This window comes from Pongo abelii, chromosome 20, assembly GCF_028885655.2.
Source record: "Pongo abelii isolate AG06213 chromosome 20, NHGRI_mPonAbe1-v2.0_pri, whole genome shotgun sequence".
Lineage (NCBI taxonomy): Eukaryota > Metazoa > Chordata > Mammalia > Primates > Hominidae > Pongo > Pongo abelii.
The window spans coordinates 50717534-50731522 of record NC_072005.2 but is presented as its reverse complement, the minus strand read 5'-3'; the positions used below and the strand labels follow the sequence as shown (position 1 = coordinate 50731522).

The 13989-nt window shown below is 51.1% G+C and overlaps 1 protein-coding gene across 1 annotated transcript; it reads right to left on the bottom strand.

The window, feature by feature from the left end:
* Positions 1–1260: 1260 nt before the first annotated feature.
* CEACAM19 (CEA cell adhesion molecule 19) lies at positions 1261–13597 on the bottom strand. The gene is made up of 8 exons (XM_024237891.3): positions 13543–13597; positions 12571–12939; positions 9128–9278; positions 6614–6697; positions 5235–5281; positions 4254–4339; positions 2959–3012; positions 1261–2158 (listed from the first exon to the last, which is right to left on the bottom strand). Exons 1-8 carry the CDS (start codon positions 13595–13597, stop codon positions 2105–2107), a joined length of 900 nt encoding a protein of 299 aa, XP_024093659.3. The 3' UTR covers positions 1261–2104.
* Between the last annotated feature and the right edge of the window lie 392 nt (positions 13598–13989).

The following is a 13989-nucleotide window of genomic DNA, read 5'->3' as shown; positions in this document are numbered from 1 at the left end:
CTCCCAAAGTGCTGGGATTGCAGGCGTGAGCCACCACCCTCGTCTCTGATTATTTTTTTTTTTTGGTAGAGACGGGGTCTTGCTATATTGCCCAGGCTGGTCTCCAACTCCTGGCCTCAAGTGATCCTCCCACCTTGGCCTCCCAAAGTGCTGGGACTGCAGGTGTGAGCCACTGAGCTTGGCCCTCTTCCAGCTTCTAGAAGGTTCTTGCATTCCTTAGCTCATGGCCCCCTTCCGTCTTCAACACTCACAGTGGCCCACGGAATCTTTCTCACACTGAATCATTCTGACTCTGAAGTGCTGCCTTGACTTTCGGCTCCTTCTCCCGTCTTCAAAGGGCTTTCCTTCCTTTGTTGTCACAGCCCCTCTGACTCACGCTTCCTGTGTCCTTCTTGATTATAAGGACCTGTGTGATTACATGAAGGGCCTGCCAGGGCAATCCAGGATAATCTCCCCAAAGCAGGATCCTGAACTTAATCACAGCTGCATTCTTTTGTCATATAACGTAACATTCACAGGGGATTAGGATGTAGACGTCACTGGGGGGCCGTTATTCAGCCTTTCACAGCACCTTGCCCCTCAAAGCCACAGTCTCGGCAGTGCCTTACCTGGCCCTGCGCCATGTGCCCCTCCATCCATCTCCTGACGTCAACTTCCACCCACCCTTTCCTCCTTCCCCACCCTCTCCGCCATACTGGCCGCCTTGCTGCTCTTTTTTTTTGAGGTGGAGTCTTGCTCTGTCACCAAGGCTGGAGTGCAGGGGTGCGATCTTGGCCCACTGCAAACTCCGCCTCCCGGGTTCAAGTGATTTTCCTGCCTCAGCCTCCCCAGTTGCTGGGATTACAGGCGCCCGCCACCATGCCTGGCTAATTTTTGTATTTTTAATAGAGATGGGGTTTCACCATGTTGGCCAGGCTGGTCTTGAACCCCTGACCTCAAGTGATCTGCTTGCCTTGGCTTCCCAAAGTGCTGGGATTACAGGCGTGAGCCACCATGCCCAGCCCCCTTGCTGCTCCTTGAATGTGCCTGGCATGCTTCTGCCCCAGGGCCTTTGCACTGGCTATTCCCTCTGTCTGGAATGCTCTTCCTCCAGAGCCCCACATGGCTCCCTTCTTCCCCTCCTTCAAGTCTTTGCTCATTTTTCACCTTCTCAGCAAGGACCTCTCTGCCCTCTCTAATTAAAAATCTCAGTCCCCCAATACTCTCGACCCCCCCTCCATTTCCCCAATACACTTATCCTCATTTGACAGACAACGCATGTTCATTATTTATTTTATTTCCTGATTCTCTTCCTTGCCAAGCGACCCTCTGGGAAAGTAGGAGTTTTCGTTTTGCTTTCTACCAAGGCTGCAAGAGTCTAGAACTGGGTCTGGCATACAGCAAAGGCTCATTTATTGCTGAATGAATGCATAGATTGGGTGAGGGGAGGACAAGCTGAGGCCACATTTGGGACCGGGGCTGGGGTAGAGTGGAGAAGGGAGCTGCTGCCCAGAGGGACTCAGTGAGATTCAGGGTGGGGGCCAAGATCAGCAGCTGGCAGCGGGTTCTGAGAGGGGAAGGGGTCCGGCAGCTGTGGTCACCTTGCTGGGACTGGCGTGTGGGGCCACAGGCCTGTGAGGCTAGGCCTCTCTGCCACCTGAGGCCCGCATGGTGGGGTGTCTGCCTTGTCCTCAGGGAAAAGACTCTGAGGGTCACTGGTGGAGTGGGGGTAGGGCATTGAGGACAGACAGTTGGGAGCCCAGCCAACTGCCTGGGAGGCAGGCCTGAGGCCACCCTCTTGTCCCCAGATATTCAGATCTTGTGGGACTTTGGCATGGAAAGGGGCCAGAGCCTGCCTTTCACAGGCACATAGCCCAGGCCAGCTTGCTTGAAGGAACAGACCGAAGGCGGGCATGCATTCAGGGGCTGCACAGGGACCTGGGCCTGTTACAGTCTCCTGTCGCCCTGCCAGGACACCTGCCCCATGTGCTGCTGAGTCTTTGCCTGAGTCCACCTCATCGGCCCCACAGCCCCTGACAGCCTTGTCCTGCTGGTCTCAGGTGTGAGGCTCCCAGAGGAGGGCTGGGGCCTTGTCTTCTCCCCGGCTGGCCTGGCCCAGGACCCATCAGGAGGTTGGCACCAGCTGGCAGTAGGGGGCAGGGTCGGGGTTTAGCAGGTCCTGCTTGGGGGGAAGAGAGAACAGAATTATGACTGGGTGGAGGGGGAGAGTCTTGGGGAGACAGAGAGGGACAGAGGATGAGAGACAAAGTGAGATGGAGAGAAACCCACAGAGAGAATGGAAGAGCAAGGTGGAAAGAGAGTGAGAGGCAGAGACAAGAGGTCCTGGAAGAGCCAGTAAATGAGGTGGACACAGTGACAGAGACAAAGATGCAGGAGAGACAGAGAATAGAGAGAGAGACAGAGATGCAGAGAACGAAGATGTAAAGAGATGCATCTTAGACAAGCCAGCATGAACAAACTGGAAACAGAGAAAGACAGATTAAAAAGGACACAGCCAGAGAAATTGAGAGAGAGAGAGAGAGAGTCCAAGAAAGGGGAACACAGACACACAGACATATGTAGGCCACTGAGAGAGAGATAGAACTACAGGGACAGACAGCTGACAGGAGGGGATGGAGAGGGACTCAGCCCTGCGGTGGGGTTTCACTGGGGACCTGACTGGCTGTGTGGCTCCAGGCAATCCCCTGTCCCTCTCTGGGCCTTGTTCCTCCTGTGCAAATTCAAGGTTTTGGATCCCTTTAGCAAAGAAGGAAATTGCAGCCTTGGGAGGAAAAGGGACTTGCCAGGGTCTCTCAGGGAGGCGGTTTGGGCTTCTCCGAGAGCTGAGACCGTGAGGCTTGGGGGGGACGAGGGGAGGAAAGCCCCCAGTTTCAGTTGTCTTGACCCCTCCCCACCCCGGCTTCGGGGCTCCTGGATCCGTGGGATCCCTACCACCCCTCCCAGCTCCCAGCCCCACACCTGGTACTGGTGGTTCTCTGGCCCCGCCGGCAGGCGTGGGGGTGTGGGCAGGGGCTGCAAAGGAAGGACACAGGTGAGTGGGCGCTTGGCACCCCCACCCTCTAACCTTTGACCTTTGGTGCTAGGACAGTCTCAGATTCCAAGTCCCCATTACCCCTCCCAGACTGCGCGAGGCCCCTGGGCAGAGGGGATTAGCTTCCTTACACCTCAGCGTTCTCCTCTGACAAATGGGCACTGGGCCCCAGCTTCGTGTGGTATCCAGTGGCCCGTCAACCACTCCGTTAACTCTCAGTCTACCCCTGTCAACACCTCTGGTTCTAAGCTCTTAGCCTTAGTGTTTTATGTTTCTCTTATTTTTCACTTTTTTAGAAAAAGACAGGATCTTGCTCTGTCACCCAGGCCAGAGTGCAGTGGTGCAATCACCGCTCACTGCAGCCTCAAACTCCTGGGCTCAAGCGATCCTCCCTCCTCAGCCTCCCTGGTAGCTGGGACTATAGGTGCACGCCACCATGCCTAGCTAAATTTTTGTAGAGATGGGGTCTCGCTATGTTCCGCAGGCTGGTCTCAAACTCCCGGCCTCAAGCAATCCTCCCACCTTGGCATCCCAAAGTGTTGGGATTTACAGGTGTGAGCCGTCATGCCCAGCTAAGTTTCTCTTTTTATTTAATCTAAATAACTTTTTTTTTTGGGGATGGAGTTTCACGCCTGTTGCGCAGGCTGGAGTACAGTGGCACGATCTCGGCTCACTGCAACCTCCACCTCCTGGGTTCAAGCGATTCTCCTTCCTCAGCCTCCCGAGTAGCTGGGATTACAGGCATGTGCCATCACACCTGGCTAATTTTTGTATTTTTAGTAGAGATGGGGTTTCACCATGTTGGCCAGGCTGGTCTCAAACTCCTGACGTCAGGTGATCCACCCACCTCTGCCTCCCAAAGTGCTAGAATTATAGCCGCCCAGCCTAAATGACCCATTTTTATAAACCTTTCGTTATATATATATATAAAACCTCCCCATTATAAAGGGAGTGGCTGCTTAGTGCAGAAAACACAGACAAGTATAAAAGAAAAGAAGATAAAACCCACCCACCAGCCTCCACACCCCAGAGACAATGCTGCTTCTGTTGTGCTGTTTCCTTCCAGTCTCTTTTCCTTAGGATTTTTAAAAACAGGGAACAATATATAGAGAGTTGAGATTCCCAAACCTGGTGTCAAGATGGCCCAGAGGACCACAGCCAGCTCAGAGGGGAGGCGCCTGTTAGCATTGGCTTCAGGGGAGAGGCTGGGGACGGGACTCACCGGGGCTGGGTTTATGGACCTCGTGTCACTGATGGGGGACACCAGGAGGACCGGAGAGGGCATCACTTCATAGATGTTGTTGTCACCTGAAACAGGGGACAGGGGAGGTACCAGAGGACAGATGGGCCCCACAGGCCACTCTGGCTGCCTGTTGACATTTATTTATTTATTTATTCAACTAACATTTGTGCAAACGCTTCTTCTAGCCAAACCCAGTGCTGGGGACACAGTGCTGACCACGACAGTCCCAGGCCTGCCCTTCCAGGACTTACAGTCCAGTGGGGGACGCAGACCAGTCTCCAGAGTGACAACCTGGAGTGTTTAGGGCTGGATTCAGGGGACTGGGGCTGGGTGGGAGCCCAAGAGGGGGTGCCTAAGTAGCCTAGCACTCAGTGAGGGCTTCCTGGAGGAGGGGGCATCTGAGATAGTAGAGAGAAGTAAGAGTGAAGCTAAGGCAGGAGAGGGTGAATGCAGAGGTCTGGTGAGAGAGCCAGCTGTGTTTCAGAAACTATGTTTGATCTGTCTTGTGAAGGGCCTTGAGAACCATGTTAAGGAGACTAAACTTCGTCCCAAGGGCACAGGGGAGCCATGGAGGGCCTTTGAGCAGAGGAGTAACAGGATCAGAAATTTAGAAAGACCTTGTCCCGGGATGGGTTGGAGGTGTCTGGAGGCTGGGAGACCAGTGAGGAGCTGGGTGTGGGGGGTCTAGGAGGCTGGTAGTGCCCTGTGGGGGTGGATGGGATCCACTCGCATGATGGGATGGGGGTGCCAGCCACTGAGAAGAAGAGAAAAAGCAGGTTTGGGGTGGGTGCTGATGTGCTCAGATTATGTGGGTGGAGTTCAGCGGGCCCCAGAGAGGTCTCGGGGCAGGTGCATTGGCAGGCCTCTGAGTGAAAGAGAATAAGGGGGCTTGTGGCTATAGGGGAGAAGGGAGGAGCTGAGAGGAGGGCTAGGTAGTGAGATCTGGGGCTCCCGCCTTACCAGCATCATGAGGAGGGCCCAATTCTGGCTTCTCTGTGGTCGCCATCCTGGGGACACATGGAGGGAATTGATATTAGGATAGAGAGACACTCAGGCAGGTGGAGAGAAACTTAGAGAAGCTGGAAATCCCACCAGGCCCCTGAAAGCCACATGGTCTCTCCTTCAGAGTGAGCTAGGATGAGGCCTGAACTATCCCAGACTCTTCTTCCATAATCCCCATCCGCAGTCCCTCAGTTTCCTTAGCCACCACCTTATGCCAATGAGCAGTGTTCCCCAGACATCACCAATTACAGAGATCACCTAAATGATCCTGCTCCATCCACCTGTCTTATGATTTCCTTAATATTTCTGTTTACATTGATTCATTTGAATACTCTTATTTGTTTTTTATTTTTATTTTTTTTGAGACAGAGTCTCGCTCTGTCGCCCAGGCTGGAGTGCAATGGCGTGATCTCAGCTCACTGCAACCTCCACCTCCTGGGTTCAAGCGATTCTCTTACCTCAGCCTCCCAAGTAGCTGGGATTATAGGTGTGTGCCACCATGCTTGGCTAATTTTTTTTTTTTTTGAGACGGAGTCTAGCTCTGTTGCCCAGGCTGGAGTGCAGTGGTACAATCTCGGCTCACTGCAACCCCTGCCTCCTGGGTTCACGCCATTCTCCTGCCTCAGCCTCCCGAGTAGCTGGGACTACAGGGGCCCGCCACCATGCCTGGCTAATTTTTTGTATTTTTAGTAGAGACGGGGTTTCACCGTGTTAGGCAGGATGGTCTCGATCTCCTGATCTCGTGATCCGCCCGCCTCGGCCTCTCAAAGTGCTGGGATTACAGGCGTGAGGCACCGCGTCTGGCCCATGCTCGGCTAATTTTGTATTGTTAGTAGAGACAGGGTTTCACCATGTTCGTCAGGTTGATCTGAAACTCCTGACCTCAAGTGGTCCACCAGCCTTGGCCTCCCAAAGTGCTGGGATTACAGGCGTGAGCCACCGCACCCATCCTGAATACCCTTAATTTAAAAAGTACACTGGAACCAAGTGAAATGGCTCATGACTATACTCCCAGCACATTGGGAGACCAAGGCAGGAGACTTTTTTGAGGCCAGGAGTTTGAGACCTGACTGACCCACAAAGTGAGATCCCGTCTCTACAAAAATTACAAAAATTAGCCAGGCGTGGTGGTGCGCACCTGGGGTCCCAGCTACTTGGGAGACTCGGGTGGGAGGATAGTTTGAACCAGGGAGGTGGAGGCTACAGTGAGCTATGATCGCACCACTGTACCCCAACCTCGGCAACAGAGCGAGACTTTGACTCCAAAAACAAAAGTACTCTTGACACCACTATAGCAAGTTTGTTAATTCACCAAATAAGTATTTACAAGCACCAACCATGTGCTGGGCGTCACTGAAGGCACTGGGGACACAGCCGAGCACAAGATGGACAGAGATCCCTGGCCCCCCGGAGCAGGCAGTCTAGGGTGGAAAGAGAGGGGAAGAAAATTGGAATAAAGCATTGACAGTAGAATATCAGAGAGCAACATTCCTTCCCTATGAAGGAAAATGGAGAGAGGGGGAGGGGGTGGAAGGTGTGTGTGCGGTTTTGAGTACAAAAAATAGTAATTGACTGGGCTCAGTGGCTCACGCCTGTAATCCCAACACTTTGGGAGGCCAAGGTGGGCAGATCACCTGAGGTCAGGAGTTTGAGACCATCCTGGCCAACATGGTGAAACCCCGTCTCTACTAAAAATACAAAAGTTAGCCAGGCAAGGTGGTGAGTGCCTGTAATTTCAGCTACTCAGGAAGCTGAGGCAGGAGAATCGCTTGAACCCGTGAGGCGGAGGTTGCAGTGAGTCGAGATCGCACCACTGGATTCCAGCCTGGGCGACAAGAGCAAAACAAGAAGAAGAAAAAAAAAAAGCTTGGAAATGGTGCACTCCTGTAGTCCCAGCTACTTGTGGGGCTGAGATGGCAGGATGGCTTGAGCCCAGCAATTCAAGACCAGCCAGGGCAACACAGGGAGATCTTATTTTTACAAAAAGTAAAAAATAAGCTAGGCATGGTGGTGCATGCCTGTAATTCGAGCACTTTGGGAGGCTGAGGTGGAAGAATCGCTTAAGGCCAGGAGTTTGAGGTCAGCTTGGGCAACAGAGCAAGATGCCGTCTCTACAAAAAATAATAATATAGATAATTAGCCAGGTGTGGTAGCACAGGCCTGTGGTCCCAGTTACCCAGGAGGCTGACGTGGGAGGATCACTTGAGCCCAGGAGTCTGAGGCTGCAGTAAACTATGATCATGCCACTGCACTCCAGCCTGGGTGACAGAGCAAGACCCTGTCTCTTTAAAAAAGAAAAAGAAATAGGCCAGGCGCAGTGGCTCACGCCTGTAATTCCAGCACTTTGGGAGGCCGAGGCCGGCGGATTGCCTGAGATCAGGAGTTTGAGACCATCCAGGGCAACATGGTGAAACCCCATCTCTACTAAAATACAAAAAATTAGCCGGGGGTTGTGGTGCACGCCTGTAGTCTCAGCTACTTGGGAGGCTGAGGAACGAGAACTGCTTGAGTCCCAGAGGTGGAGGTTGCAGTGAGCTGAGACTGGGCCACTACACTGCAGCAAGACTCTGTCTCATAAAAAAAAAAAAAAAAAAAAAAAAAAAAGAAGAAAACAGAATCCATGGCACATAAGGAAGAGTTGAGAAAGGAGACAAAATTGCTGCTTTCATATTCTGGGAACTGGTGAGTGGCAGAAAAATTAGACATCTTATCTACAATCAGTTCAGAATCAATTTCAAGAGACAAAGTTCTGAAGACGCTGATGTCATAAGAAAGGAATTTTTCACGAATAGACTCTCCCTGGGGGAAACAGGACCCCATCTCTCTCTCTCTCTGTCCCCACATAGAAGTAGGTAGCATCTGATAGCTGTGCCTGCCGCTGTCCACTCCCCTTCTTTGACAATAGCAACCAGTTTTCCTTTGGAGAGTCGGTCTACACTCTCAATCCACTTGATTAAACGGAGTTGGATCTATCCCAGTCTCTAGGGCTGCACAAATAGCCCAAGTTTGGCCAATCAGAGCTTTCCCTGGCCACCAACCCCTGGCCACAGTGATTGGTTCATGAAAAGTCATGTGATCTGAGTTAAGCCAATGAGAGGTAGACTTGGGGCTTTTGTTGGAACTACCAGGAACAAGGTGGTATCCTTGCTGGGAATGGGTAAACAAGTGGAGTATGAGCCTGGGCCCCCTGGGAGTGATCTTGTTGCAACAGGGGAGAGCCTGCCTGAGAATGAAGCCACTGAAGAAAAATACAGAGTTGAGGAGTATATAAGGGAGTCATTTGAGAACATTGAGCCCCTGGATGCAGCCCTACCTGAAGTTAATAAGTTACGTAGTATTAAACAATTCCTTGTTTTTAGGCAGGGAACAGTGGCTCATGCCTGTATTCTCAGCACTTTGGGAGGCCAAAGCTGGAGGATCACTTGAGCCCAAGAGTTCGAACCGGCCTGGGCAAAACCCCATCTCTACAAAAATAAAAAAAATTAGCCAGGCTTGGTGGTGCATACCTGTAGTCTCAGCTACCTGGAAGGCTGAGGTAAAAGACTCACCTGAGCCCGGGGAAGTCGAGGCTGCAGTGAGTCGTGATTGTGCCACTGCACTCCAGCCTGGGTGACAGAGCGAGACCCTGTCTAAAATTCCTTGTTTTTGGTAAGTCAGTTTAAGAATAGGTTTCCTGTCCCTTGCAATGCAGAATTCTGTTTAATACAGGATAGAAAGATCCTTTTCACCCCAGGAGTTCCAAGATTTGATGAGATTGTGTATGAGCTGGATGATGTGACTTGTGGAAGAATCCATGGGGCTTGAGAAGACAGTGGGAGGAGACAGGAGAGGGACACTTGGGGACCCTGTACCTGTGGCTCTGGCCCCTCCAGTTCCTTGTCACCAGGAGATAGGCAATGCAGCTGATGAGAAGGGCCCCGGCAGCAAGAGATCCAATGATGGTGGCCGCCAGGATCCCAGCGTTGGTGGGCAGGTGTGTACTGGGCAGCTCCTTATTCTTTTCTGAGGGGTGAGAGAAAGAAAGAGAGACGGGGGACTGTGCGATGTCTCCTGAGGGCTCCCTCAGTCCCCCACCGACTGTATCAGTGACTGCATGGAGAACTGAAGTGCAGTTTCCTATTTCCAGCCCAGAGCTTTCTCCTGCTTTTCAGATCTGAGTATCCAACCATCTGGGTGGCACATAAAATCCAACATGTCCCAGCGGGCTGGGCGCGGTGCTCACACCTGTAATCCCAGCAATTTGGGAGGCCGAGGCGGGAGGATCACTTGAGCCCAGGAGTTCGAGACCAGCCTGGGCAACATAGTGAGACCCTATCTCTATTAAAAAAAAAATTCAACATGTCCCAGATGGAACTCCTTAGCTGTCCTATATCTCGATGTTGCTGCTTCCCTAGGATTTCATACGATCCTCAGCACATCCAAAATCTGCTTGCTGACATGCTCCCCAACCCTACGCCATCAAACTGATTTTTTTTTTTCTTTTTTGAAACAGCGTCTCACTCTGTTGCCCAGGCTGGAGTGCAGTGGCATGATCACGGTTCACTGCAGCCTCCAACTCCTGGGCTTAAGCCATCCTCTCACCTCAGTCCCCCAAGTAGCTGGGACTACAGGCACACACTACCACTCCTGGCTAATTTTTAAATTTTTTGTAAAGAAGGGGTGTCACTAAATTACTCAGGCTGGTCTCAAATTCCTGGACTCAAGTAATTCTACTGGCTTGGTCTCCCAAAGTGTTGGGATTACAGACGTGAGCCACCGAGCCCAGACCCAATCTGCTTTGATTTTTCTCACTTCGGTTGATGATACCTGAATCCCTTCAGCAGAAGGATGAGGTTCTGGGCTGTGTTTTGCAGGAGATGTAGGGGACTCGGAGGATTCTTAAACTGGACTTGCCAGAATTAAGATCACGCCTACCTGGCTCTTACCCTCTGACCTCCCAGCTTTACTCTCAAGCTGGACATCTGTTCCATCCTAACCCTTCTTGGCAGCTAAGCTCATAGACTATGAGATCCTAATGCTGCCTACTGGCTGTGTGGCCTTGGGCAAATTACTCAATCTCTCTGTGACTTGGTTCGTCTGTGAAATGAGGATAATACGAATACCTAGTTCTTAGGGTTGTTATGAAGTTTGAAATACACACACACACACACACGCTGTTCTCTCAATGATCCAACGAAGAAGTAAGCTCTGTGCCATTTTACAGATAAGGAAACTGAGGCACGGAACAGTAAATTGACTTGCCTGATGGCTCACAATAAGTGCAGTGCTGGGATCATACCCAGGCCACCTGAACTCCTTAATGACCACGCTGTGCAGGCTTCCAAAAGGGGCACCTGTGACCTGAGAACCCTGGAAATGTGGGGAGAAGCCACTTCAGGCTCCATGAGTGAAGTAAGGACTGTTATCTCCAACCGGACTAGAGTGTCATTTTATGCAGATTTGTGTAACCAAATTAATGTATATGTTGAGTCAACTTTTGCCTATTTCATCCATTTCTCTAAAGTTTTTTCTATTCACTGTCCAAAATCCATTTTAAAATTTAACTAGGGGCCAGGAGTGGTGGCTCACGCCTGTAATCCCAGCACTTTGGGAGGCTGAGGTGGGTGGATCGCCTGAGCTCAGGAGTTGGAGACCAGCCTGGGCAACATGGCGAAACCCAGTCTCTACCAATAAATAAAAAAAGTTAGCTGGGTGTGATGGCATGCGCCTACAGTCCCAGCTACACGGGAAGCTGAGGTGGGAGGATCGCTTGAGCCCAGGAGGTGGAGGTTACAGTGAGCTGAGACTGGGCATGGTGGCTTATTCTTGTAATCCCAGCACTGGGAGGCCAAGGTGGAAGGATCGCTTGAGGCCAGGAGTTTGAGACCAGCCTGAGCAATACCAGTAAGACCCTGTCTCCACAATCTTGCTTTTAAATTGAAAAAAAAAAAAAAAAAAGGCATACAATCTATTTACAAGTGCTGTACCCTCATAATCTAATCACCTCCCACAAGCCCCAGTTTTTTTTTTTTTTGAGATGGAGTCTTGCTCTGTTGCCCAGGCTGGAGTGCAGTGGCATGATCTCGGTTCACTGCAACCTCTGCCTCCCGGGTTCAAGTGATTATCCTGCCTCCCAAGTGGCTGGCATTACAGGCATCTGCCACCCCACCATGCCCAGCTAATTTTTGTATTTTTAGCAGAGACGGGGTTTCACCATGTTGGCCAGGGTGATCTCGAACTCCTGACCTCAGGTGATCCACCCACCTCAGCCTCCCAAAGTGCTGGGATAACAGGTGTAAGCCACCATGCCAGGCCCAAGCCCCACCTTTTAATACGATCATCTTGGAGGTTAGGATTTCAACATATAAATTCTAAGGGGATCTGCGTCCTGTGGAAATGGCAAGGGGCCACAGCACCTCCCTCCCTCAATCACCTTCTTCTGGTCCCTCCTCTAAGGTCACTTCTTGAGTGAGGTTTCCCTGATGACCTCCTTTCCCATGTCACATCATTCTGGTTCGTATTCTTTACTCAGCAAGTCATAACCACTGCATGCCTCCATTTTTCAATCTGTAAAATGGAGACAATAATGGCACCCGCCTCATGGAGTTGTTTTAAGGTAAAAATGAGTAAACATAGAGTAGTGGTTCTCAACCAGGGGTGATTCTTATCCCAGTGTGGAGACATTTGGTAATATCTGAAGACATTTTTGGTTGGCATGACTAGGAAGCTGCTACTGGTACCCAGTGAGTAGAGGCCAGGGGTGCTGCTGAAATCTCTGCAACGCACAAACCCTCTACTAGGAAGAACTGGCCAATACAAAACATCAGTAGTGCTGAAGCTGAGAAACCATGCTTTAGGGAAAATGTTTAAGGTGGTGCCTGGCTCTCAACAATCACCAAAGAAATGCCAGCTGTCATTATTGCCCACCGCCCTTTCCCTCACACTTTGCCCCGAGTGGATTCATCAGTAAATACTCGCTTTATGAACATAAAGATTGAGGGATGCATTCCTCACAACCAGGCATACAGTAAGTGCTCGATAAAAATTTGGTTAATCTTAGTGCATGTGAAAGGTAAATGAGATGGTGCATTCTCCAGTGTCAGGCACAAGGCAGGCATTTCGTAGATATTTTATTAGTTAATGCATGTGAGGGTTAAAGACTATGTCTGGGGATTGGTACACAGTAGACGCTCAATATGTGTCGAGTGAATGAATGAGACGACCAAATGAAATGGTGTTTGCACAGCACCTGGTGCATGGTAGCTGCTCAGGGCTTATTAGCTTCCTCACTTCATCCCCAGACCCTAACACTTACCAGCTACCTGGACCTCAGTCTTGGCCTTCATAGTCCATTCAGAGTTGATGGTAATGGCTACTTGGTAGGTGCCACTGTCTGCAGGCTGGGCGCGGCGCAGCAGCATGGAACCATTGGGGAAGCCCACGATGTCTCGCTGTCCCATGGCACTGCCATCCCTCTGAGGCCGTTGTATCCCAGGGATGTAGGTAAATAGCCTCGTGCCTCCATACGTCTCCTCCCCCAGGTACCAGTTGAAGTCCTGGAAGGTGTCTGGGACACCCTGGACTGACAGGAGAAGGTCCTGGTTCTTTTGAGGCTGCTCTGGAATCTTCTGGATATAGAGAGCTGCCTGGGAGCCTTGGAGCATCCAGAGGACCAGGATTGAGGCTGTGGGAAGTAATAGGGAAGGGCTGAGATCAGCGGTGTTGCCAGGGACCATGGCATGCTCCTCTCTAGATAGAGATCTTCAGCAGGGAGCAAGGACTCTGAGTGCTGCTCATTGGAAACAATGCTGGGATTGATTAGTGATGTCTGCCCTGGGTGCAGGAGGGGGAACACAGGCATGGTTACCACAGATTTGCCATCCTATTGATCCAGAGGTTTTTCTACCTTGGGATGCTGTGTGGCCTGCTTCTAAACACATGGACTCTCTGAATTCATTCATTCATTTATTCAACCAATACTTATAGGCATATGTAATATAAGCTATAATACCAACTATATATAATACATCTAAACTTCCTTCAATTTCTAGACACTGGAGATATAGCAGGGAACCAAACATACATAAATTTCTGCCTTCATGGTCCTAACATTATAGAAGTTTCCATAGATAAAATGGCAATGAGGCTGTGATTCTGTTGCCCCTCCCCCATCTTACTCTAATTTCATCCTCTCAGGTAATCTTTCCCTACTTCTAAGAGGAAACTTCAGTCTCTGGGCTGAGTCCCCATTTCTCCCCTTGGCCTTTAGGGTCTATTTCCTCCTTACCTGAGAGCAGGAGGCTCTTTGAGAAGCAGCCCTGGGTCCCCATGGGAATCTCCATCTTGGCGTCTTGTGGAAATGCCAAGGGGCCACGAGCTGGACACTAAGGGGGCCAGAGGGGAGGGCCCTGGCTGTCTGAAGTAGGCCAGCTCGGCGGGGATCCCAGGGGTGCCTTAGAGACACCGCTGGGGCTGGCCCAGCCCCAGCATGCCCTGTCCACGGGCTCTGGAGGCTCCACCTATACTCCCTGGGATGGGAGCACAGACAGAGGTTGAACCAGTTTTTCAGGGTGACTGGGGAACTTCCCAGGACTCCTCCCCTGACCCTCTTCAACCTCTTTTTCTCACTCAGCGTGACTACAACAGCAGTCACTATAGCAATAGTCATAACAGCCTCTGTTTGAACAATTCCCCTGGGTTTGTTCAAACACTCACTGCCTCATTCAGCAGCCAC